At 37.8% G+C, this 22,380-nt stretch overlaps 3 protein-coding genes across 4 annotated transcripts; 2 read left to right on the forward strand and 1 right to left on the reverse strand.

The window, feature by feature from the left end:
* Positions 1–132: 132 nt before the first annotated feature.
* Positions 133–1,069, reverse strand: LOC108221589 (zinc finger BED domain-containing protein RICESLEEPER 1-like). Its single transcript, XM_017395457.1, has 3 exons — positions 557–1,069; positions 303–388; positions 133–193 (listed from the first exon to the last, which is right to left on the reverse strand). The coding sequence occupies exons 1-3, from the start codon at positions 1,067–1,069 to the stop codon at positions 133–135; spliced, it is 660 nt and encodes a 219-aa protein (XP_017250946.1).
* An 8,897-nt stretch (positions 1,070–9,966) lies between these two features.
* LOC108221922 (uncharacterized) lies at positions 9,967–14,126 on the forward strand. Of its 2 annotated transcripts, none has more exons than XM_017395779.2 (3): positions 9,967–11,064; positions 12,685–13,241; positions 13,341–14,126. In XM_017395779.2, the coding sequence occupies exons 2-3, from the start codon at positions 12,717–12,719 to the stop codon at positions 13,887–13,889; spliced, it is 1,074 nt and encodes a 357-aa protein (XP_017251268.1). In that variant the 5' UTR covers positions 9,967–11,064; positions 12,685–12,716; the 3' UTR covers positions 13,890–14,126. The 2 variants fall into 2 exon arrangements, with proteins under 2 accessions (XP_017251268.1, XP_063949154.1); XM_064093084.1 differs by lacking the exon at positions 9,967–11,064 and adding an exon at positions 12,338–12,543.
* Positions 14,127–20,214: 6,088 nt separating this feature from the next.
* LOC108220264 (protein PSK SIMULATOR 3) lies at positions 20,215–22,085 on the forward strand. The gene has a single exon (XM_017393981.1). The coding sequence runs from the start codon at positions 20,385–20,387 to the stop codon at positions 21,819–21,821; it is 1,437 nt and encodes a 478-aa protein (XP_017249470.1). The 5' UTR covers positions 20,215–20,384; the 3' UTR covers positions 21,822–22,085.
* Positions 22,086–22,380: the final 295 nt, after the last annotated feature.

Genomic DNA, 22,380 nt, shown 5'->3' on the forward strand with positions numbered 1-22,380 from the left:
ATTTAGAACAAAAATATTACAAAGTCGGAAAATTTGAAAGCAAATTATAATTTAAACATTACAAAACCATATGGTATTCTGTTCATTTAGTCTGCTAATATGAAAAACAAAACACTTAAGCAACACTGGCAACTAATCCTGAGCATCCAGATTTTTGTATTCGGCCAATGCCTGAAATCCTCCCTGGCTCCTCCTGCATATAAAAATTAAAGAATAAGGAGCAAATAGCATTATCTACAGAAGTGAAATGAAGTGTATGCAGATGACATAAGAAGACAAAATCAGTAATAGTTAGCCCATACCTTAAAAAATCAGAGTTCTCTAGTAAAACAAGAATCCTCCACCTCAAAATCTTTATAGATAGTTGCATATCCCGAAGATGACTCACCTAAATCACATTATTTACATCAATATATATTGAAATAAAAACTGTACTTTTAATCTAAAAAGAGATGTAGATAGTATTACCTTTCATTTCAGCAGCCCACAACCAACTTTGAGCACACATCAAGGCTTCTATTGTAGTAGGATGAAGCCTGCTGCGATGTGGACTCACCAACCTTCCGCTGTAGCTAAAAGCTGACTCCGAAGCTACAGTAGACGCGGGAACAGCTAAAAGATCTCGAGCCATGCAAGCTAATGTTGGATATTTGGGTGAATTTAACTTCCACCAAGATAATACATCAAAACCATCTGCCTTTGTCCAAACATCCTCATCCAAATAATGTTCTAGCTCAGATTTTATGAAGTCCACCTTTTTACGTTTCTTAGTACTTATAAATAAATCATACTGCGAAACATGTCCAGTAGTAGCTGAATTTGATGAAGTAACAGATTCATCATTCCCTTCTGTATTTGAATTAAGTTTTTGATGGTACTCCCTCAGCAAAGAAAAACAAAGAGTACGGACATTTTCAACTTCTACTAGAGCACGTGACCCAAAAAGTTTATCAAAATAAAATTCCAACACCTCCAACTTGTATCTAGGATCCAAAACTGTTGAAACTCCAACAATACCATGAATCACATCCCAATATTTCTCAAATTTCACTAACATTTTCTCTGCCATTTTTTGTATAATGAAATTTGGACTTTCGCGCCATTCCGTCATAGCTAGTCGAATCTCACAAATATTAATGAAACAAGTGTTGGCAGTGGGGTATTTTGTTCCAGAAAATATTTCAGTTGCCTTGTAAAAAGGTTTCAATTTTCCACACACTTCTTTAGCAAATTCTCATTCTTCAGGAGAAGGGAGAGTTTTATATTGAGGCTCCTTATGACTCAATCTAGTGAACCCATCTTTGTACAACAATGCAGTTTCAAGCATCAAGTAGGTCGAGTTCCACCTAGTTACACAATCAAGTCCTAACTTTTTGGTATTTGGATTACGCAATTGTCGGGCTGTTTCCTCAAATCTCTCTTCCCTTTTAGGTGTTGCTGTCCAATAAGCAACTGAATCCCTAACTTTTCCAACTCCTGCCTTTATTTCATCTAATCCATCTTTTACAATCAAGTTCAAAATATGTGCTGAACAACGCATGTGAAACAAACTACCCCCTGCCAAAAGTGATGAAGTATCTAACCTTTCTAATACAGATTCAATCATGGCATCATTGGTGCTACAATTATCAACGGTAACACATGAATTTTTTTTGTCCAAGTTCCAATCCACCAAACAATCAACCAAATTCTCACATAGGGCATCTTTAGTGTGTGGACAAGGCACATATATAAACCTAAAGAATTAACAGAATAGACAAATACAATAATTACTAAATAGTCTAACTAGTCATGTACTAAAAACTCAGTATTTGACAAGATTAAAATGTGCATACCTCATGATAACACTATGCAAAGTCCAAGAATCATCAATAAAATGTGCGGTGACTGCCATGTATCCTTTTTTTTGATTGCTCGCAGTCCACAAGTCCGTTGTGATAGCAATTCTACTTTTATTGCTCTCCATCAAACTCATTGCCTTCACTTTCTCAAACTCATAAATTCGAAAAATCTCAGTTTTAATCGTGTTTCTACATGGAACCTTGAACAACGGCTGAAGTGAAGCTGAATACCTCTTAAATCCAATGTGGTCAATAATAGAAAGAGGGTACTTGTGCATGATAATCATACTTGCAAGCTCTTTCTTGGCTACAGCTTGATCAAAACTATAAGTGGTCATATGTGGCTGATCTTTGTTGAAGTTACTTGTCAAAAGTTTCTGCCTTATATTTACATTTTTCGAATGCTTCTTCGTGTAATGATTTTTCAAGTGTGACGTTCCAGAACTGCCTTCAGCACTGAGGTCCTCTGGACAATATTTGCAGAATGCTCTAAAAACACCATCAACACTCCTCTTGTTGAAGTGGTTCCAGACTTCACTTCTTAATTTTGAACCACCCTTTCCTTTTTGATTTTTTGATTGTGCTTGAGCATCTTCATTACCAGTCACATTTGGTCCAGTTACATCCGGGCTTGAATTGCTATCATTGAAACCCGATTCAGGTCCTGAGGGATTTGATTTTGTTGGCTGAGAACTTTCATCAGCTGCTCCTGACTGAGTGTTCATGATGGTGAGTCGGTGACTACGTACAAAAACACAAATAAACACCAAGTCAACAATAGGTTTGATAATCAAATTAACAACTCTGGACATTCAAATAAAGAAAAAACTCAACATAGGAATATAGGGTTTTAGTTTAATTTATAAAAAATAATTAATATACGAATCATTGATTCCTAAATCTAACACTAATCAAAGTATAAACTGAAAACTATCAAACAGAGTACAAATATAGAAAAAATAGATCTTAAAGGAATATAGGGTTTACCTTGTGGGTGTTCCGTGCTCGAAGATGTTGAGTCAGTAAGTCCGTGGTGAGTCTGGTGGCTGGTGAGTCGCACCGCCGTCTGAAGTGAAAAGTGAAGTGGGATACTGGGATTTAGAAATTAGGTTTTAGGTATTGAGCTCATGACTCATGTGTTGTGAGATCTGACCGACTCCAAGACCAAGTCTAATAAATAAATATATTATTAACGTATGTACATATTAGTATATTATTAATTATTAATTAGTAATATATTAATATTAATATATATATATATATATATATATATATATATATATATATATACGGGTTTCGGGTTCGGGTTCGGGTTCGGTTTGAACGGGTTTCGGGTTTTCGGGTCGGGTTCGAAACGGTATGGCATAAATCCGAACCCGACCCAAAAATAGTTCGGGTTTAAAAATTAAACCCGAACCCGAACCCAGACCCGAAATATTCGGGTTCGGTAAAACCCAATCGGGTCGGTACGGGTCGGGTATCCACCGGTTCGGTACAAATTGCCATCTCTAATCCTAAATTGTTTATACTAAGGACTCTTGAGAATCATCTCTGAGGAATTGGAATCCGTATAGAACTTTGAGGTTCTTGATTCTTCTTGACAGTCTCTTTGTTGGATTAATATTCAGATTCTGATATTGACAGGACTGGGGTCAAACCCTGAAATTTGACAGTTCACACTTCACATAGCTCATGTGACAGTTCACACTTCACATAGCTCATGTATAGATGTCCATTGTTTTAATTAATAATTCATGTTTTAAACTCTAATTAAGTGAGGTTTATTTTTCTAGGTCATTAAATAATTCAATAATAATTAGGAATTATTTTTGACTCATATCATTTGCCCTTTGATTTTGGAAAAGTTTCGTAGAAGATTTTTCGGAAATTTTAAAACCTTTAATATAACGTTGCAAGCCTTTGTTCTGATTTATAGAGTCTTTTATTGGAATTTTAATGATTAAATACCAATTTTCTAGAATTTTCTAAGACTTAGAAACAATTTTCAAAATAAATTAAAAAAAATTTGTTCAAAAAAAAATTAAAATTTTGTTTTCAATTTTTTATAATTATCCTGAATTTATACATTTTTTCAGGATTTATCGAGAATTTATATGTTTTTTTAGCAAAATTATACTTAATTTTTAACTTTTTTCTGAGTTCTAGGGACTTCCAGTCTGTTCGGCCCTTCTTTGTCACCCAACTCGAAGGCCAAATCGAGTTGGCAGTTCATCAAGCTGAAACTAGCTCCAACTCCAAGCAAAGAGGCCATTCAGGTCATGTCCGGTTTCGAGCTCGTTGCTCAAGGTGTTTCGACCTAAAATGAGGTCTAACTAGCTCAAGCTCTGCCTTCCGGTTGGAGGACATTTTTTAGCTCATAATCCTTGTTTATTTGACCTCGAACGAGGTCGAACTATGGCTTGTTTTCCCACGTAGAACCGATGCTTATATCGAGCATGGTGTCAAGTGATCTTGATCTAAAATGAAGTTGCTAACAGGTTTGATTTAAATTCCTTTGCGCTCGAACTGGTGGCTCTTGGTCCTTGGAACATCCAGCTCGATACTTTTTTCGAATTCAAGTTTGGGCATGATTCAAACTTAAACCAGATACATATACATAGTGAAGCTTTGGGTGGAGCTTTTAAGGCTTTCGAGAGTTATAAGTTAAAAGCATTTATTCGTACCGTCTGTGTAAAAAATGGAGAAGCAATTATAAAAAATTAAAAATCCTAACTTTTGTTTCATTATTTCTGTTTTTTCCAAAACACTTTAATCACTTATAAGTCTTGACTAACTTTTACTTTTACTTTTTCTATTTTAAGCCAGAAGCACTTATTTCACCCAAACGGCCTCATATTCTTTTCATTTTCTTAAAAATTATGAAGAACATAATGATTTTCGCTAAAATAAAATATATCATTCTAAAATAAATTGAAAATATAATATGTATTTGACTATATATATTTTTAAAAAATAAATTTAAAATAGAATCAAATGTCAGTATACGGAAAGTTTTATATCCAAACAACTATAATATTTATAATTATATATAGAAGATAATAATATTTTTTTGTATAAGGATATTATAATTAAAATTAACAATAAATTTTTAAAAATTATTTAAACCGCCTTTTTCGGTTGTGATTTGTGCAGATGGTCATGGACCACAACATATGGTTTTGGGCTTTAACATGAAAGCTCAATAGCTTCCTAGTTCCTACAGCGAAATTGGCCGTCGCTTAGTAATATTCTGAGTCTTCAATAGTTTATTTTTTCTTTTTTGCCAGGTGAGTCTTCAATAGTTATGTTCTATTGTACCAATTTTTGAGTATTTTTTAATTGTGTGTTGATATCCGGTACAACACTAAATGAACAGGTTTGGGAATAAAAAATGTATTTGATTTGTTCAAGTGATTTTAAATTTGTTTATTCATTAAATGAAGATGACGGTGAATTTAAAAATCTATGAGAAGAGCTTTTCCCATGCCTGGGCTTGCACTCGGCCTAGGGGTGAGCAAAAATTCTCCAAACCGATCGAAACCGGCCGATCCAATTCGTTCAAATCGAATTTAACGGTTTAATAATGGTTTGGTTTGGCTATGGTTTCAAATTATAAAAACCGAATTATTTCGGTTTTTACCTCCAAACCAACCGATAAATCCGAACCGAATGTGTAGATTCAAACATTAATATACATGTACTAATAATGTATTATTAAAAATAAAATTATAATCTACAAAAATGTAAAATCTTAAACATATAAAAGGTATCCTAGTAAATATTTTCTTTAAAATATTATTTATTCTATTTTATGATATTAATTTTGATGCATGTATTATGTTTCCATTCTTTTTATTTATTATTTTATAAAAGTATACGAATCACATTTTATTTATTTTCCTCCGTCTCTGCTTATTTATCAAGCTAATATATTCTTGTATCCTCTTTAAATATGATTAAATAGAAAATATAACTTGAATTTTTCATTCCTTATTTTTCAAGTTAAAATTTAATTTTGCTGCTAACTTTGTTTTACATATAAAAAACGGTTTAAACCGAAACATAATGGTTTGGTTTTGGATTGAGATTTTGAAAAACCGATTATTTCGGTTTGGTTTGGTTTAGACCTTCCAAACCCCCGATGCTCACCCCTAACTCCGCCCGTTGAGTTCGAGTTCGGTTAAAGCCGCTTAGTTTAACTCACTCGGATAGGACTCAAAATATTATGAATATTGATAGATATTTTAAAAAAACAAACTTTCACGTCAATAATATTAAACACTTGGCGCGAAAGATGAAATGATACTGAAAAAAATAAGCAATTAGATAAGTGAGTTGAACACAAGTCTAATAATTAAGATTTTATATATTTTACAAGTAAAAAATATATATGAATAGTGTATGGGATAATTAGATTTTGTTAACATACTCGTTCTCGATTCATTTATTAACGAGTCGAACTTGTATATCATTTTTCTACACTTAAATTGATTTTTTTCAGATAAAAATATAACTCAACTGGATTCGGATAAAACTCAACTTACTATCTTCGTCTGCAGCCCTGTTTTCCTCTTCTCCCATCCCTACCGGACCTTTCTCATTCCTCGTAAAGGTCCTCATCAGCTTGAACAGATATAAGGGAAGGCGGTTGCTATATTAAGATATACATCATACATCAAGACGAATCAAAGCGATAGATAATACGGTTTGTCTAGTGTGTGCCCATGGGCACATGCTAAGCGCAGAAATTTTTGTATTTAGGAGATTTTGATTGGTTTGGTTGGTATATTTGCAGGGGGTCCACCATTATCAAGAGAGAAGAGTCAATCAAAATGATCTTAGCACAAAATTTTCCGCGTTTAGCATGTGCCCATGGAAAAACTATAGATACTATACCGGTTTACATACAATGTTATCTTGCCAATCTATTCTGCTTTTTTTTTTAGCGAGCCATAACCATAAGGTAATTAAAACATTACTAGATCAATAACGTTATAGCTTAAAGACCTCTTAGTCATCCCCTTGGATTCAAAAATGATTTGATTTGGGTGGATGAACGCATTATAGGAACGTCTTTCAGCATTTTAAAAATGTGATGTTCCCCTAGAGTTGAGATGATGGTAGACAGTGTCAAATCTGAACGAGCGACAGGCTGTTCAGATGTAACTAGTTTCCTGAATCACAAGAACAGCATAATGACTTAAGGTGAGCTAGTAGTGGAATCTATCTTGTTCTGTATATGTAATCTTATCGCATCTCTCCAGATATGTCACTCATTCGTCTTTTCTGCCTACCAGTTGGCTAGATAGAACTTGTGTATTTCTCAATGATTTTAAGTCCTGATTATATTCTCTCTTCAATTTAATATGCAGAGTTATATAAAGTTTAATGTCTTGTAGCAGTTATTTGTTAATATTTCTGATTAGAATTGTTGATACTAAACATAGCGTCTTGGCATCAAGATCTCATCCGAGGCTTTTTGTGCAGAATTGTTTCAATTATTTATATTATCGATGGCTAACTTGTACGTAAGAGTTGTCAAGAACAATTTAAAGTTCCACTGAGGCAAAGTTACATGGAGAATGTCAAATAAGGCTGAAAATTACGCTGAATCTCTATTTACTTGCTAGTGGATTTGGTAAAAGAGAATGACTGGGATTCCTCTTTGGGTGGATGAGTGTAAACCAGCAGCACCACTTCAGAATGTTGGTGTTTACCCAAATTAGCCTAAGTCAGTTCCTATTGTTTTTTTTATAATTAAAATCACTCACGAGTCACGACCGTCTTGTCTTTGACAAGGTTCAAACTCTTGACATCCGGACACTAGCCTAAGTCGGTTCATATTGTGCAGTAATCTAGATTATACTGCAGACTCTGAGGCCACCATATCATATCTTATAAGAATCTGTTGCGATTTATCAAGCTGATTTACACCAAACATTTTGCGATATCTCGGCACAAATTTATATTGGTGGGGACGAATTTACGTCAATTTTATCGTGACTGAAATCTCATTTCCCATAGTTTGTGAAACCAAATGAGTTGATCAACATACTACATAGGTCAGTTCCCATATAATGAATGATGACACACGTGGGGGGGCTAATGAAGGGAGTTCTGGGGGAAGGGAGGGGGTTGAGTGCACGGTGTGGTCATGCTTAGGAATGTTTAAAGTGGGATTAGTATTTGACCATGGATATAGCCCCCCTCCCTCGAAGAATGTATAGCAAAAGTGAAACAAACCTCATCGATTACTTTGAATATTGAGGCCCATGATTTGTAATGCCCTCACGCGTTTTCCTCCCTTTCCAGAAGATACTACTACTGTTGTATTTAGCGAGTTGCACAAACCTGGTTCATGAAATGAAAATGGTGTGTATTCGAAAATTATTTCTAACTTTCTTTGCTCAAATATTAGTTGATAATATATGATCAATATAATAATAAAATCTGTGCATACACATAAGTCAGTCAATTAATATATATTATTTGAAAAAAAAATTGAGGACAGAATTTTAGTTGGCCCACAACATTATTTTTAAGAAAAATGTGCCCAAAATAAATGAGCAAGGGAAGAAATGTAAATAAGTTAGTTGACAGACCTGCACAAGACTATTCTTTATATGGTATGATTTCCATCAAATTTTTGCCATATAAGTAAATTGTTTCAAATGATTGCTGCGTCGAATATCATCTGAATTAATCGAATTTAAGGATATATTATGGAATTTAAGCATATGTTCATGGAACAAACTATGTGCGACTATTCTAGATATCTCTTTCAATTTATTTGGTTTTTGGAAAGTAAAACTTGGGAACGGTCAAAGGCGAAATGAGTGGGATTTTGACATGCAAAATGCATTATATACATGTAGTGAATGAGTGATGTTACATTCATGCATCTCATAAGATAAGTCCGAGTTAAGTCGGTCTGTCGTCTTTCGCCGACTCGGTTTCGACATTCTATCGCACCCAAAAATCGTGTGCTGCTTGAAAGTCCCACCAACTCACCAAGTACAAATGATAACAGAGAGTTTCGATAATCTTGCATGTTCTTGTATCATCAAGAAGGCAGGGATTACGGTCAACTGAGGAGTGGTCAAACGCTTCGAATAATTCAAACTAATATTTATCGAGCCTTTTAAGAGCATAAGGTAAATTATGCAAATGGACCGATCTCATAATTAACATGTATGGAGTATACTTTGAGGACGTGCATAAACAGAGAAGTACACATTGACTTTGCGAGCAATTATGCATCTCAGGAATGATGATTCTCTTCTCGCGAGCATCATACTGCATGTTCAATTTAAAGGGTCAACTTTCAAGACAAGTTCTTGAGAGCCTGGGCTGTTCGTTGACTAATTATTAGTCCAGTGAAAATTTGAATATTTCTCTTTGGGAAATTCTTGGTGCACATAATTGTGTACAAAAATATGTACATAATGACATGTGGTAGATTTTAATTGGATGGCTCAATTATGTGCACCTAGCACTACTCTTTCTCTTTTCCTCTTCGTTAAATTTCACGATCATGGTCATGAGCTACTAGCCTACTATTATGATCCAAACGATCTCCTCGGTTGTAGATGATATTGATATTATGAGTGGAAAAGGATATTAGAAATTGAGACTATATTAAGATATATCAAAAGATTTGATCACCTGAAATATGTGATATCTATGTTGGTTAATGGATTGAAATAATTGTTCGAATAAAAATAATTAAATAACTAACTGAACATATTTATCAAATATTTTTGTATAAAATAGTTAATTCAATCCAATATTCTGAATATTGATATTCTGAATATCAATGGTTAATCAAAACGGTTAATAGCAAAATATTTTACATGAGCAGAGATAATCTTATAACATAAAGATATGAAAAATAAAAGAATTACTTTAATAGTAGAACAATCAGTTTCGTTAGATTTGTTTATATTATTCAGGTACCATATAGAGTATGTTTTACTGGGTCAACTGTCTTCTTTTCGCCAACAAATTTCTGGTTTAATGTAAAATATTATATCTGCGTAAAGTCAATGGCATACACACACTAGGAGATCCGAGGTCACGGAAATTGGTATGTATAACATGCACTCGCCACGGCTTGCAATATATAGGATCTACTCCATATATTCAACTAACTTTCCCCCACAATATCACACACACTGACACACAGTTTATCCAGCTGAGTATCCAATTCCAAGTTGCAATATTATAAATATCCAAGTGCTGCCCCATCTGCATGACTCCATTTAAAGATTTGTGGATGCATTAACATAGATACTGATAGATTTAGTTTCTGTCTTCTCTCTCTCTCTCTCCAGAATGGGAGAGCCGTTCTTGTGTATATGTATTTGTGTGTATTCTTTTCTCCTTTTCTTGTTCTAATTGTTTCTCTTTTTATTCTCCTTCTTCTGCTGAGTCATGCTGAGTCATTCCTGATTTTCCTCTTTTCAATCCACATGGGTATATCTATTATGTTAGGGTAGGTGACTGGCTATTTAATATGCACAGGCAGGCAGGTGAGTCAGGGGTCGTAGGGACAGGTGTCGTCATGGAAGAGCTTCCACGTGTAGCTATGAGAGCTTTGAAGGGCTAGGGATTTATGCAAGGGAGTTTGTGTCTCAGGCCTGGTTGGCTCTTCCGGTGCCTTACATAGCTAAGGGTCCTACGGTCTTACAGTCTTACATGTCCTGCAGTCTTAATGCTTTCGGGGTTTGTTTGGGACAGCGCCGGGATGAGACCTACGGTCTCTTGGTATTGGCCGATTCTCGGTCCATCATATGTCCCCCCGTAGTAAAGGAGCCTTCTTTAGGAGGCTTTGATTAGGTCTAGCGAAAGGTGTACAAGCGTCTTCCTGTGGGAATTTGTTTTTTGTTTTGTTGTTTGTTTTTTTTTTTTTTTTGCCGTATATTGTATATTTCTGAAGTTTCGTTCGTTTCGTTTCTTTTTTTTTTTTTAAGAGGGGCGCGTATCTCGAGGGTTAGTGGGAGGGGCCCGCGAAGGCCTCTATTGTGAGTGCCTCGGGAAGTGAGCGGGTTTTTTGTTGTTTAAAAGGGGGTTGATGTTAAGTTATAAGTTAACTTGGGCTTTCAAAACAAAAGATAGTGGGGTGAGCAGAGGAACCGTCAAGTTTTCTTGTCTGGGGCTTCGAAAGGGCTTCAAAGAGGGTTTTTTGCTTGGAGGTCGTACGCTGCTGTATTTCTACTTACGGGTAAGATCTATTGTCTTTTATTTCGTCGTTTGTTTTTGAATGTTTTATTTAACTAGATAAGGTGCATGTGATGCTCTTCCGTAGTTAAAACATATGTTTAGAGTTTGATTGTGAGGCTTTTTTAGGGGATTTTTTTTTACTGGTGGGGGGGGGGGATTTCATGGCTAGTTGCTCTTTTGTTTGTTGATTTGCGAGAGGATCTCGAGCTTTTCTGAGATTGATAAGTTTGTTTGGGGAATCTTTTTCGACATTTTCTCCGTTTTCACTGTAGATACTGCTGAGGTAGAGACATGGCCAGAGGTAAGGTGAGAGTGGAAGGAGGCAGTGATATTAGTGTTACCGACTCGGAGAATGAACTGTTGTCCGCCTCGTATGGCGTGGGAGATGAATCCGACGGGGATGAGTCGGAGAGTGGGAGTATTTCGATAGACAAAGGGAGTGACGGTGGTGATGGTGATTCGTCATGTGACGAGGCGACTATAAGCGAGTTGATTCGCAGCAGGGCTCAAACCGTAGGGCTAAAGAGGAAGGTTGAGGAAGGAGTTGTGGGTAAAGGGAAGGAGATAGCAGGGAAAGTTGGGAAAGTGAGTAAAGGGAAGGAAATAGTAGAGGGAGTGGAACCTCTGGGCACAAAAAAGTTAAAGACTTTGCGAATTCCTACGTTTAGCTGTTTGGGGAGTGCTTCCGGATGGTTGGAATGTGTGGAAAAGTTTGTTTTGAGGCCGGTGGCATTCCAGAGAGAGGAGTATTTCAGGGTGTATGGGACGGCCTGTTCTTATAAGTCTCCGGGAGGCGAGGTTTCTGATGTCTTACTCAGTGAAGATTTGGGGAAGCTGGAGCATATTAACAGGCCCTGCAATTTCGATCCTATTTATCTTCCATATGTAAAGGCTGCTTTTCAGATTCCTTCGGATTATGAAGTGAGGATGCCCGAATCGGGGGAAATGATATACCATAGAGGCGGGGATATGTGGGTAGGCATTCCTCTTGAGCATTTAAGGGCCGGGTTGCGGTTGCCAATGCATAGGTTTTTTCATACTCTTCTTGTGAGTATGAGGGTGGCTCTGGGGTAATTGGGGCCTAATTCTATTCGGAAGATTTGTGGGTTTATAGCTAGGTGTACTGAACTGGGATTGGAGCCAACTTTATCATTATTTTGGTCGTTGCACCGTTTGCAGGGGTCGAGGGATTATTATCCCCTTCAGGAGTTGCATTGGGTGGTGGGTAAACATTTGGGGGGTACTTTGATAGAGGTGCCTACTACTAACAGAGGATGGCATGAGGAGTTCTTAATGTTTAGAGGCGGGGACTTGGGCTATTTGCCTACGTATTCAGATGGGATTATGGGTGGCATCAGGAGAGTCGAGCAGTTAGAGCAGCTGGAAGTACTCGAGGCCAAGAAGTTTGTAGGGGGGAAGCCGAAAGGCCTATGGTCTGAGAGGCACTTCCGGATGGTGTCTTTCTTAGTATCCCGTAACCGTAAGTTTGAGGGGATAAGTGTTTATCAATTCATCGTTTGCAACTAATATATATTTTCTGTTCAGTTGACTTGTTTTCATCATGCGGTAATGGTAGGTTCATTTAACTTGTTTTCTGACTTGTCTTTATTTCTTTGTGCAGTGTTATTGAGAGATCAACCATACCCCGTCGGAATGAACAAGTCAAGGATACTCTCATTGGCTCAAAGGCGGGCGTTAAAGGGGGAAAGCGACAAGGAGGGAAGTTCTAGTGGTGTTCAAACAGGGGAGAAGGGAATAGGTCCTGAAGGGGCGGTGACTTCGACCTTGGCCTCTGTCCTAGGGGAGAAGCGGATTCCTCTCAAAAGGACGAGATTCGAGACGGCAGAGGGAAGTGGTAGGAGGCTTCAACTGGGCGAGTCTTTTGTTTCGGGAGGGCGTAAAAAGTCTGAGATTTTAAAGGAGAAGGGAACGGGCGAGACCATCGACACGAAGGAGGTTGAGTCGGTGTTGAAAGGGTCTTTGTCTTCACCAGCTGTGCAGGGGGAAAAACGTACGCTTCTTCGGTTCCATACTGGGCCGGGATGGCTTAGTAAGGTTCCGGGTCCTACGGCTCCTGTGGGAGCTTTGGGAATTTTCGAGTTGGGTCTAGATCAAGGAATATTGGATTCAAAGGGGGATGATGAGGTGGTTGCAGGCGTTAAGGACGCTCTTGGGGTGGTATGTATTTCGTCTCCCTTATACTAGTGTTACCATTTATAGTTTTTATATTGGCGAGTGCTTGACTGATTATGGAGTAACCATGTTTTCAATCTGCAGCTAGGGACCTATGTCATGAACTTGGTGGAGCGTACGGAGAAGAACTATGATAAGGTAGCTGTCGAAGTTTCTAGGGCGGAGTCTAAGGAAAGAGAGAGAGTTAGAGCGGTGAAGCGGGCTGATGAGTTGCAGAAGGCTCTTGTTGCTAAGGATAAAGAGCTTAAATCGGAGAAGGATAAAGCGTGTTCCGTGGAAAAAGTTGTGGAAGAAGAAAGGGGGACGATTTCTCTTTTGAGGAAGGAGGTGGAAAAGTTACAGGAAGAGCTTAGGAAAGAAAAGGGGAGGGCCGATAAAGCGGAGGAGGCCTTAGAAAAGGTGGAAAAGGATGCAGCTATTTCTTATAAAGATGCGGTCGAGCAATTCAAGAAATCTGAAGAGTTTGAGGAATTGGTAGAGGTAAAGGCGGGGATCTTTCATGAGGAAGGTTTTAATGATTGCTTGGCTTTTGTTGGCGCAGGGAACGTAGTGGATCTTACTGTTCACAATGTAGGAAGCTTCAGGGCAGCAGAGTTAGACAATGAGGAGGAGCGATTCGGTGGTGGCCCGTAGACTGGTCATGGGGTTTTCGTGTTTTGTTTGGTCCGTTTGGTTTTGCTTTTAGCAGATATTCTCGCCTACTTAGCGTTTCATAATGTTTTGAGAAATGATCTTCCTTTTTATGGTAACTTTTGTGAAATTTCATGTCAACCGGATTGTTTTGTTCAAGTTAGACGTGATCAAGGATATTGTAATGGATGATATTTAATATCATATGAAGCTTAACTGTTATGTTATTGTGTTTCATAATTTGTGGGCATTCGTACTTACATGGTTATTCTTGGCCTGAGATAGCAAAAGGCTTCGATTTGTAAGTGTTGTCTTGATATTTGCATTTTCCGACTTGGATAATGAAGAAAACTTTCCGACTTCGATTACAGTTTGCAACTGTGTAATAAACTTTATCTGAATAGTCTCGTATTTTTGGATAATGAAGAAGTATGATATTATTATTATTATTCTTTTGATTGGCTTTTTCGTAAAGTTGTAAAGTTGGCCGGTGTGAGTTGTCCTAACGACGTGGGAGCAATCTTGAGGTTGCTCTAAGGTGAGCATTTTGGTAGTCTGTATGGTAGGGACGTAGTTTGGTAAGGGTGTAGCCATTATTGGCCTTGGGCCGAAGGAATCACATGCGTATTGGCCTTGTGGTGAATTAGCTCTGCGTGTAAGTGGCTTTTCGCCGTGGGGCTGTAGCTGTTGTAGGGTTACCTATGTTGGCCTCTTGGAGAATAAGCCCTGAGCTGTAAGGGGGCTCTTCGCAGTAGGGCCGTAGCTCTTGTAGGGCTACCTATGTTGGCCTTTGGGCGAATAAGCCCTGAGTTGAAAGGCGTGTAAGCCTTTGTAAGAATCATAGGCGGGGTAAGCTTGTAAGGATCGTAGGCGTGTAAGCCTGTAAGAATCGTATTAAATTTTTTGTAAAGATCGTAGGCGTGTAAGCCTTTATAAAAATCGTAGGCGTGTAAGCCTTTATAACAATCATAGGCGTGTAAGCCTTTGTAAGAATCATAGGCGTGTAAGCCTTTATAAAAATCATAGGCGTGTAAGCCTTTGTAAGAATCATAGGCGTGTAAGCCTTTATAAAAATCATAGGCGGGGTAAGTGTACCGCCAACATGGTGGTATAAGCCTTTATAAAAATTGTAGGCGTGTAAGCCTTTGTAAGAATCATAGGCGTGTAAGCCTTTATAAAAATTGTAGGCGTGTAAGCCTTTGTAAGAATCATAGGCGTGTAAGCCTTTGTAAGAATCATAGGCGTGTAAGCCTTTGTAGGAATCATAGGCGTGTAAGCCTTTGTAAGAATCATAGGCGTGTAAGCCTTTATAAAAATTGTAGGCGTGTAAGCCTTTGTAAGAATCATAGGCGTGTAAGCCTTTGTAAGAATCATAGGCGTGTAAGCCTTTCTAAAAATCATAGGCGGGGTAAGTGTACCGCCAACATGGTGGAGTAATCTTTTAGGTTACTCCGTAGTTGGAATAGAGTGTTTATTATAACGAGCCGTAGCTATTGTAGGGTACTCATTGTGTGTTTTTTTTTTTTTTTTTTTTTTTTTAGGAGCCATAGCAGGGGTAGGGATATGTATGTTGGCTCGTTGTTGAAACCCGTAAGGTCATGCGGGTTGCAGTGAACCTTATGGCCGTAGCGAATTTGGCTTACGTATGTTAAACCCGTAGGATTGTGTGGGTTGCAGTGAACCTTATGGCCTCAGCGAATTTGGCTTACGTATGTTAAACCCGTAGGATTGTGTGGGTTGCAGTGAACCTTATGGCCTTAGCGAATTTGGCTTACGTATGTTAAACCCGTAGGATTGTGTGGGTTGCAGTGAACCATAGGGCCGTAGCGGCTGTAGGGCTACGTATGATGGCCTTGTGGCAGGGTAGCCATAGCGAAGAATGGGCTATGTATGTAGGCTCTCTGCTGTTGGGCCGTAGCGATTGTAGGGCTACGTATGATGGCCTTGTGGCAGAGTAGCCATAGCGAAGAATGGCTATGTATGTAGGCTCCCTGCTGTTGGGCCGTAGCGATTGTAGGGCTACGTATGATGGCCTTGTGGCAGAGTAGCCATAGCGAAGAATGGGCTATGTATGTAGGCTCCCTGCTGTTGGGCCGTAGCGATTGTAGGGCTACGTATGATGGCCTTGTTTTATTATGTGTTAGATAACGCTTAAGGAAAAGGTGAGATATATGAGGTGGTAGAAAAAATTTACATACAGATGTGTTATTTGTATGCTAACTGAAAGTCGTTGTATACCTGTATGCAATCAACCTTGAGATCGTGAGCTAGGCGGAGGCCGGCTAGATGGCTTCGTATTCAGAGCAATTGTTAGTGGCGGGGAAGCAGAATCTAATGGATTGCTGAATTTGAAAGCACTCTACAGTGGTCGGAGGACCTGGACCTTGCTCTTCGTCCATGTCGGGGACTGCGGTTGCCATATGGGCAGTGGTGGGAGTTTTCTGAGGCTCGAGACCTAGAGGAAGAACGTTTTGGCCGATGAAGGTGGTCATCTAGGCGGCCAAATTATCCACCTGCTCTTGTAGATGTCGTTGTTGAGCTTCATATTGGTCGAAGCGATCGAAATTCGGGGAGTGAGATGGTGAGGGAGTGATGCTATACGGGTGGTGAGAAGATTGAGATGGTGAAGGTGCTATACGGGAGTGATGCTATACAGGTGCTCGATTCTTCGCTCACCTTTCTTCATTTAGGGTTTTCTTCCTGGTCGTCGTGGTATGGCGGTGAATTTCACGGGTTTCTCTTTCTTTTCGATCCCCGGCGGCGGCGCCAATTGATAGATTTAGTTTCTGTCTTCTCTCTCTCTCTCTCCAGAATGGGAGAGCCGTTCTTGTGTATATGTATCTGTGTGTATTCTTTTCTCCTTTTCTTGTTCTAATTGTTTCTCTTTTTATTCTCCTTCTTCTGCTGAGTCATGCTGAGTCATTCCTGATTTTCCTCTTTTCAATCCACATGGGTATATCTATTATGTTAGGGTAGGTGACTGGCTATTTAATATGCACAGGCAGGCAGGTGAGTCAGGGGTCGTAGGGACAGGTGTCGTCATGGAAGAGCTTCCACGTGTAGCTATGAGAGCTTTGAAGGGCTAGGGATTTATGCAAGGGAGTTTGTGTCTCAGGCCTGGTTGGCTCTTCCGGTGCCTTACATAGCTAAGGGTCCTACGGTCTTACAGTCTTACATGTCCTGCAGTCTTAATGCTTTCGGGGTTTGTTTGGGACAGCGCCGGGATGAGACCTACGGTCTCTTGGTATTGGCCGATTCTCGGTCCATCAGATACCATCACCGTGTTGAGTCAATGTATCAACAACCAAACCAAGGGGACTGCTTGTACCTAAACTACTTCTGCAGGAAGTTCATTAGTCTCTTCCTCTGTGTCTCATGTTTTGATACATGTTAAGTACGTGATTAATCAACTGATCAAGATTCTTAATGATCTTCTTAAACATATCCCGGTGCCCCCGGGCTTTTCTCCACTTCAAAACATATACTTGCATGGAGTGATGCAATTTTAGCTCATGTTTAATTAAGATTATTATAATTTATATATACGTTCATACGAGTGATAATTATTCCGTCTCTCCCCTTAATTTCTTTATTTTGATGGCAAGAACACGACAAATATAGTTTTATAAATTATTTTAGAAAAATAACTTGTAAATAAAATATGAAATTATATTTTGAAACCATCAGGATTTCAAGTATATATTACACTTCCATTCATATTGTTACATGAGTATAAAAATTGATAAGAAAACAAACACTTGAATCGAGACATAGAGATGTACACTTGTTGCATGTATGTTTATGGTTTGCCGACATAATGCTCTTTAATTGGTAGGCTCTGAACTTAAATTCATCTTTTATAACTATGCTTATAGTATAAACTAATCCCTTGTGAAAATGATTAGTCAAAGTCCTCTATGTCTCACTGTCCTCGATTAGCTTAAAAGTTCTTTCTGTATCTTTGTCCAATGGGGCTCTTAAATCACTCTCTAAAATATAATATAATATTTGGCTCCTAATGAGTTAAGACATCGAAATCGATTTCATCTCCAATGCTCCTCTTTATACTTGCTCCTTATTAATATTTTATTCATATAAATGAGAGAGAAAAATGAAAAGAGAGAAATGTTTGTGATAAAGTTGGAGGGAAAGTAATATTATATTCATGAAAAACATGTTAAGAGCTCCTACATGCTCTTTAAAAGAAAGGAGAGATGATGAGCTCTTAAGTTTTTAAAGAGTTTCAAGGAGCCCATTGGAGCTCTATTTCTTGTCTTGCTCTTAAAATTTGAAGTTAAGAGCTCATTTAGAGAGCCCCTTGGAGATGCTCTTAGTTTAGTGTTGCTGGTAATTTCTTCTAATTATAATATCAATATCACTATCACGTATTGCTGGAATTTGTTGCGGAAGGAAAGAACTTCCCCAATGTTTGTTAAAGACAAAATGAGAGTTCTACCTGTAAAATTGAACAAAAGCTGTCACTAAATTATTTTTTAAATTTTCCTAAGCAGAATTCACAGAGGAAGAAATATAAGCATATTTCACCGTCAACAAATATAGGTTATAGTCGTGATAGAAGCCTTACGATTAATGCCCGAATCTCTATATATGAATCGGGCATTAATCTCACAAAATGATGATCGAAAATATTCTTTTCAAAAATTCTTATCTGAGTTCTGAAAACAAGTTTATCAGATTTTTGAGAAATCAAGTGTAATTAGCTGGAAAATTAGGAGGAAAGATTTGAGGAAAACAATACCAAACGCGGAGATGAAGTACTGTAGATTGAAGGCAACAGTTGAACCACCCAACCCACTTAAGCTATAAGCTTAAAGCATGCATGTGAGTAGGAATGCGTAAGTGGGGAGTTTATCAAACCTCCTCTTTCTAGCCAGCCCCTAATGCTTGGCCTTAACGCATGCTTTTCACCAAATCATTTTGTGTTATTCACATCATCTTGTACCGTTTTCATCTGCTACTTTTCTTTCCTTTGTCACTTTTCCCTTGTCCCCAAAACAAACCACTGTATTGGTCAAATTCCTAATCCAAAATTGCTTAAACTTTGCTCTAAATTTCGAACTCCTAATCCATAATTACTTTCACTTGCTAAATATTATGGTTGGAGACTGATGTTGGTTGTGCTTGATTCATAATTAAATCGGTCCTATTTTAAATTTTAGCTTCTGTTGTAATTTTATGAGGAAAAATATATAATTTTTGTATAATAAGCGCATAAACTTGTTATCCCACAGCATCTGTAAACGGTATTAATTAAAAACAGTTGGCTAGACTAGACATATAAGAAATTTCGGTAATGAGTTATATTTTAAAAATGATATGTTATTATTATTTTAAGTTATTATAAATATATCATTTTAATACGATAACAAATGATGTGGAATCTTGATACAAGTTTGGATTTTAGTCAAATATAATTAATATTACCGGCTTAGGTGTATTCTTAGACATGATTAATGTTTAGTGAACAAAATTTTACATAATACTTATAATTTGATCGATCTATTAAATTTTAGCTAAAGATTTTATAAAGTTGAAAATGTTGTTAACATGGAATCTTGGCTGCTTGTAAATAATTTTGATTAACTACGTTCTAAATGAAAGGAAGACCGTGTTTTTGATAGGTGTTCCGTGTTTGTATTAATGTACGCTGTTTTTACATCCTTTTTTCATATATCCAAATCATATAAAGACAAAAACTAGCAATAATGCTTAACTACTCTTGATTTTATAGGAGACTTTGAAAGGAAGAAGAGACCTCAACTCGCTTTTGATCCTGAGTGTAGGTAGAAGAAAATTACACGAGTACCATTAAAATAGAGAAAGAAATATCCATGATGTATCAAAACAAATCCGAATAGAACCTTACACCGACTAAAAGATACGATAATGAAATAAAACAACCGAATACATAATTACCTTAAAAATATACTCCATGAATCTTAGAGGCTGCTCCAAATTGACCACTCGGAAACAACACCAACCCCTTGCTCTCGAAACGATATAGATATGTAATGCAAATTCACTACTCCCTCCGTCCCCTTTTACTTGTCCCTTTTGAAAAAATAACGCATCTTAAGAAAATGTTAGTTGGATATCTTGTTTTCATACATATCCCTAATAAATGTAATGAATTAGATAGAATTGTGTATATATATATATGCTAGTCAAACATTGGAAGTTGTTACTTTTTGAAAAAACACACAAAAAGTTGCTTTGAAAAGAGAAGTGGACAAGTAATTTGGGACAAATTTTTTTTTCAAAGTGGACATGTAAAAAGGGACGGAGGGAGTATTTTTTTTCCATTTACACTCCTCGCCCATGTGGCTCTTAAACTACTATATCTAAAGCTTTTCAACACCCCACGAGAGCCTCAGCACTCCCCTGCTTTCTTCTAATCTTTTCTGCAACTCTCTTCACTTGTTTCATTTCTCTCAAATTTTATTCTGAATTGTTCTTGAGGTAGCTGTTTGTAAAGCGATGGCGCTCGAGACATGGTTTTCTAAGGTAAAGAAGAGTATATCGAACACTTTTAATACCACACCGCCGAATGCAAAGCATGTGATCAAGAAATCGACGAATGTGGGAGTTCTTGCTATTGAGATAGCGAGCCTCATATCGAAGATCATGCATCTGTGGCGGTCTCTTTCGGAGAAGAATATTGCTCGGCTCAAAAGTGAATGCATATTGCTTGAAGGGGTTCACAAGATTGTTTCTAATGACGAGGCTTTTCTTGTGAGCCTGGCTTGCGCGGAGATGGTTGAAAATCTGAGAAATATAACCAAGTCCTTGGCTCGGCTGAGCAAGAGGTGTGAGGACTCGAGTCTTCAGTCGTTTGATCGCGTGTTGGAGGAGTTCTCCAACACGGGGCGTGATCCTTGTAACTGGATCATGAGCTGGAAAGAAATGGAGGCCAAGATCAAGAAGATGGACAAGTATGTAAAGGCCACAGCCACGCTTCACAGAGAGCTGGAGGAGCTTTCGGCAATGGAAAGTGTTGTTAAGAAGTCGATGAAGTCGTGCAAGGAACATGAAGCTTCAATTAAGCAACTCAAGATTATTGATCAGCAACAGAAATTGGCTTGGCAGAGACAGGAGGTGAAGCATAAGAAAGAAAAGTCTTTGTGGAATCGAAATTTTGATACGGTTACAATTTTACTTGCAAGATCAGTGTTCACAATTCTTGCGAGGATTAAGCTTGCTTTTGGAATTGGTCATGCCTATCCAGTTCCGGCTAGTTCTCTGCCTCGTAGCCTCTCGGCTTCTGCAGCTGTGTATCCATCCGAGAACCATTTTGACAATTCTGTTAGCATGGTTTCAGGGCCATTGATCATGATGAAGAACTCAAAACTACAGCAAGAATCACAACCACCGTCTCAAGGATTCTTTGAGTTGAACTCTGAGATACTAAAACCGCCTACAGGCACACTAGGCGCAGCTGCTCTGGCCCTGCATTATTCCAATTTGATAATTGTGATGGAGAAGATGATAAGGTCACCACAGCTGGTTGGATACGATGCTAGGGATGATCTTTACGCGATGTTGCCACAAAGTATTCGATGGTCTCTTAGAGGCAGGCTAAAAGGAGTAGGATTTACGGCGACTGATCCAGTTCTTGCTGGAGAATGGAGGGATGCACTTGGGAAGATATTAGGGTGGTTGTCACCACTGGCACATAATATGATAAAATGGCAAAGTGAAAGGAGCTTTGAGCAGCAGAACATGACACCTAAAACTAATGTTCTTTTGTTACAAACACTGTACTTTGCAAACCAAGAGAAGACTGAAGATGCCATAACTGAGCTGCTAGTTGGTCTCAATTACATATGGAGATTTGAAAGGGAAATGAATGCCAAGGCCTTGTTTCAGTGCAGTAACTTAAATGGATTCTTGAAATTACAGACTGATGCTAGTTAATTACATGGGCTTCTTTGTCTTCCTGTATTAGTCCTTGGGAAGCATTCTTCTTTGGTTAAATTTGTCTCAAATGAGTATAAATTAATATCATCATGATATATTTCTTTGTATTTTTCTTTTTAAATAGATCGAGTTCAGAAGGTCAGATCTGTGAGGTTTTGTTTTGCTTCCTAATCTGATCTGTATGGTGTGAAACATAATGTTTATATATATGACATTATTGAATCAGATTTTAATGAGAAATCTTGATTCACTTACATACCATGTGAACATATGTATTCTTCTATTCTGGTCTTCTTTTGATCCTGTGGCAACATTGGATTCTGATTCTGTAGGTTTTAACAGATGATTCCAGAGCAGGATAATATTGCTATCAAGTCTTTAGGTAACCCAACTTTCTGTATCTGTTGAGTTGTTAATTTAACACTAAACAAGGTCAAACAGCTTTTGGCCTTACTAATGACACAACCTAATCATTCCAACTTATCACATGCAAAAAATTTAAAACTATTTTCATTCTGTTCAACTATGATTTTATTCTAGATTTGAATACTTTGTA

Source organism: Daucus carota, chromosome 5 (assembly GCF_001625215.2).
Source record: "Daucus carota subsp. sativus chromosome 5, DH1 v3.0, whole genome shotgun sequence".
Taxonomy (NCBI): Eukaryota; Viridiplantae; Streptophyta; class Magnoliopsida; order Apiales; family Apiaceae; genus Daucus; species Daucus carota.

Coding starts and splice junctions, on each gene's coding strand:
- LOC108221589 (XM_017395457.1), bottom strand. CDS start 1,069: ATGGCAGAGAAAATGTTAGTGAAATTTGAGAAATATTGGGATGTGATT. Junction 389..556: donor TTAGCTACAGCGGAAGGTTG/GTGAGTCCACAT, acceptor AATGTGATTTAG/GTGAGTCATCTTCGGGATAT. Junction 194..302: donor GAGAACTCTGATTTTTTAAG/GTATGGGCTAAC, acceptor TTTTATATGCAG/GAGGAGCCAGGGAGGATTTC.
- LOC108221922 (XM_064093084.1), top strand. CDS start 12,357: ATGTTTAGAGGCGGGGACTTGGGCTATTTGCCTACGTATTCAGATGGG. Junction 12,544..12,684: donor TTTCTTAGTATCCCGTAACC/GTAAGTTTGAGG, acceptor TTCTTTGTGCAG/TGTTATTGAGAGATCAACCA. Junction 13,242..13,340: donor TTAAGGACGCTCTTGGGGTG/GTATGTATTTCG, acceptor TTCAATCTGCAG/CTAGGGACCTATGTCATGAA.
- LOC108220264 (XM_017393981.1), top strand. CDS start 20,385: ATGGCGCTCGAGACATGGTTTTCTAAGGTAAAGAAGAGTATATCGAAC.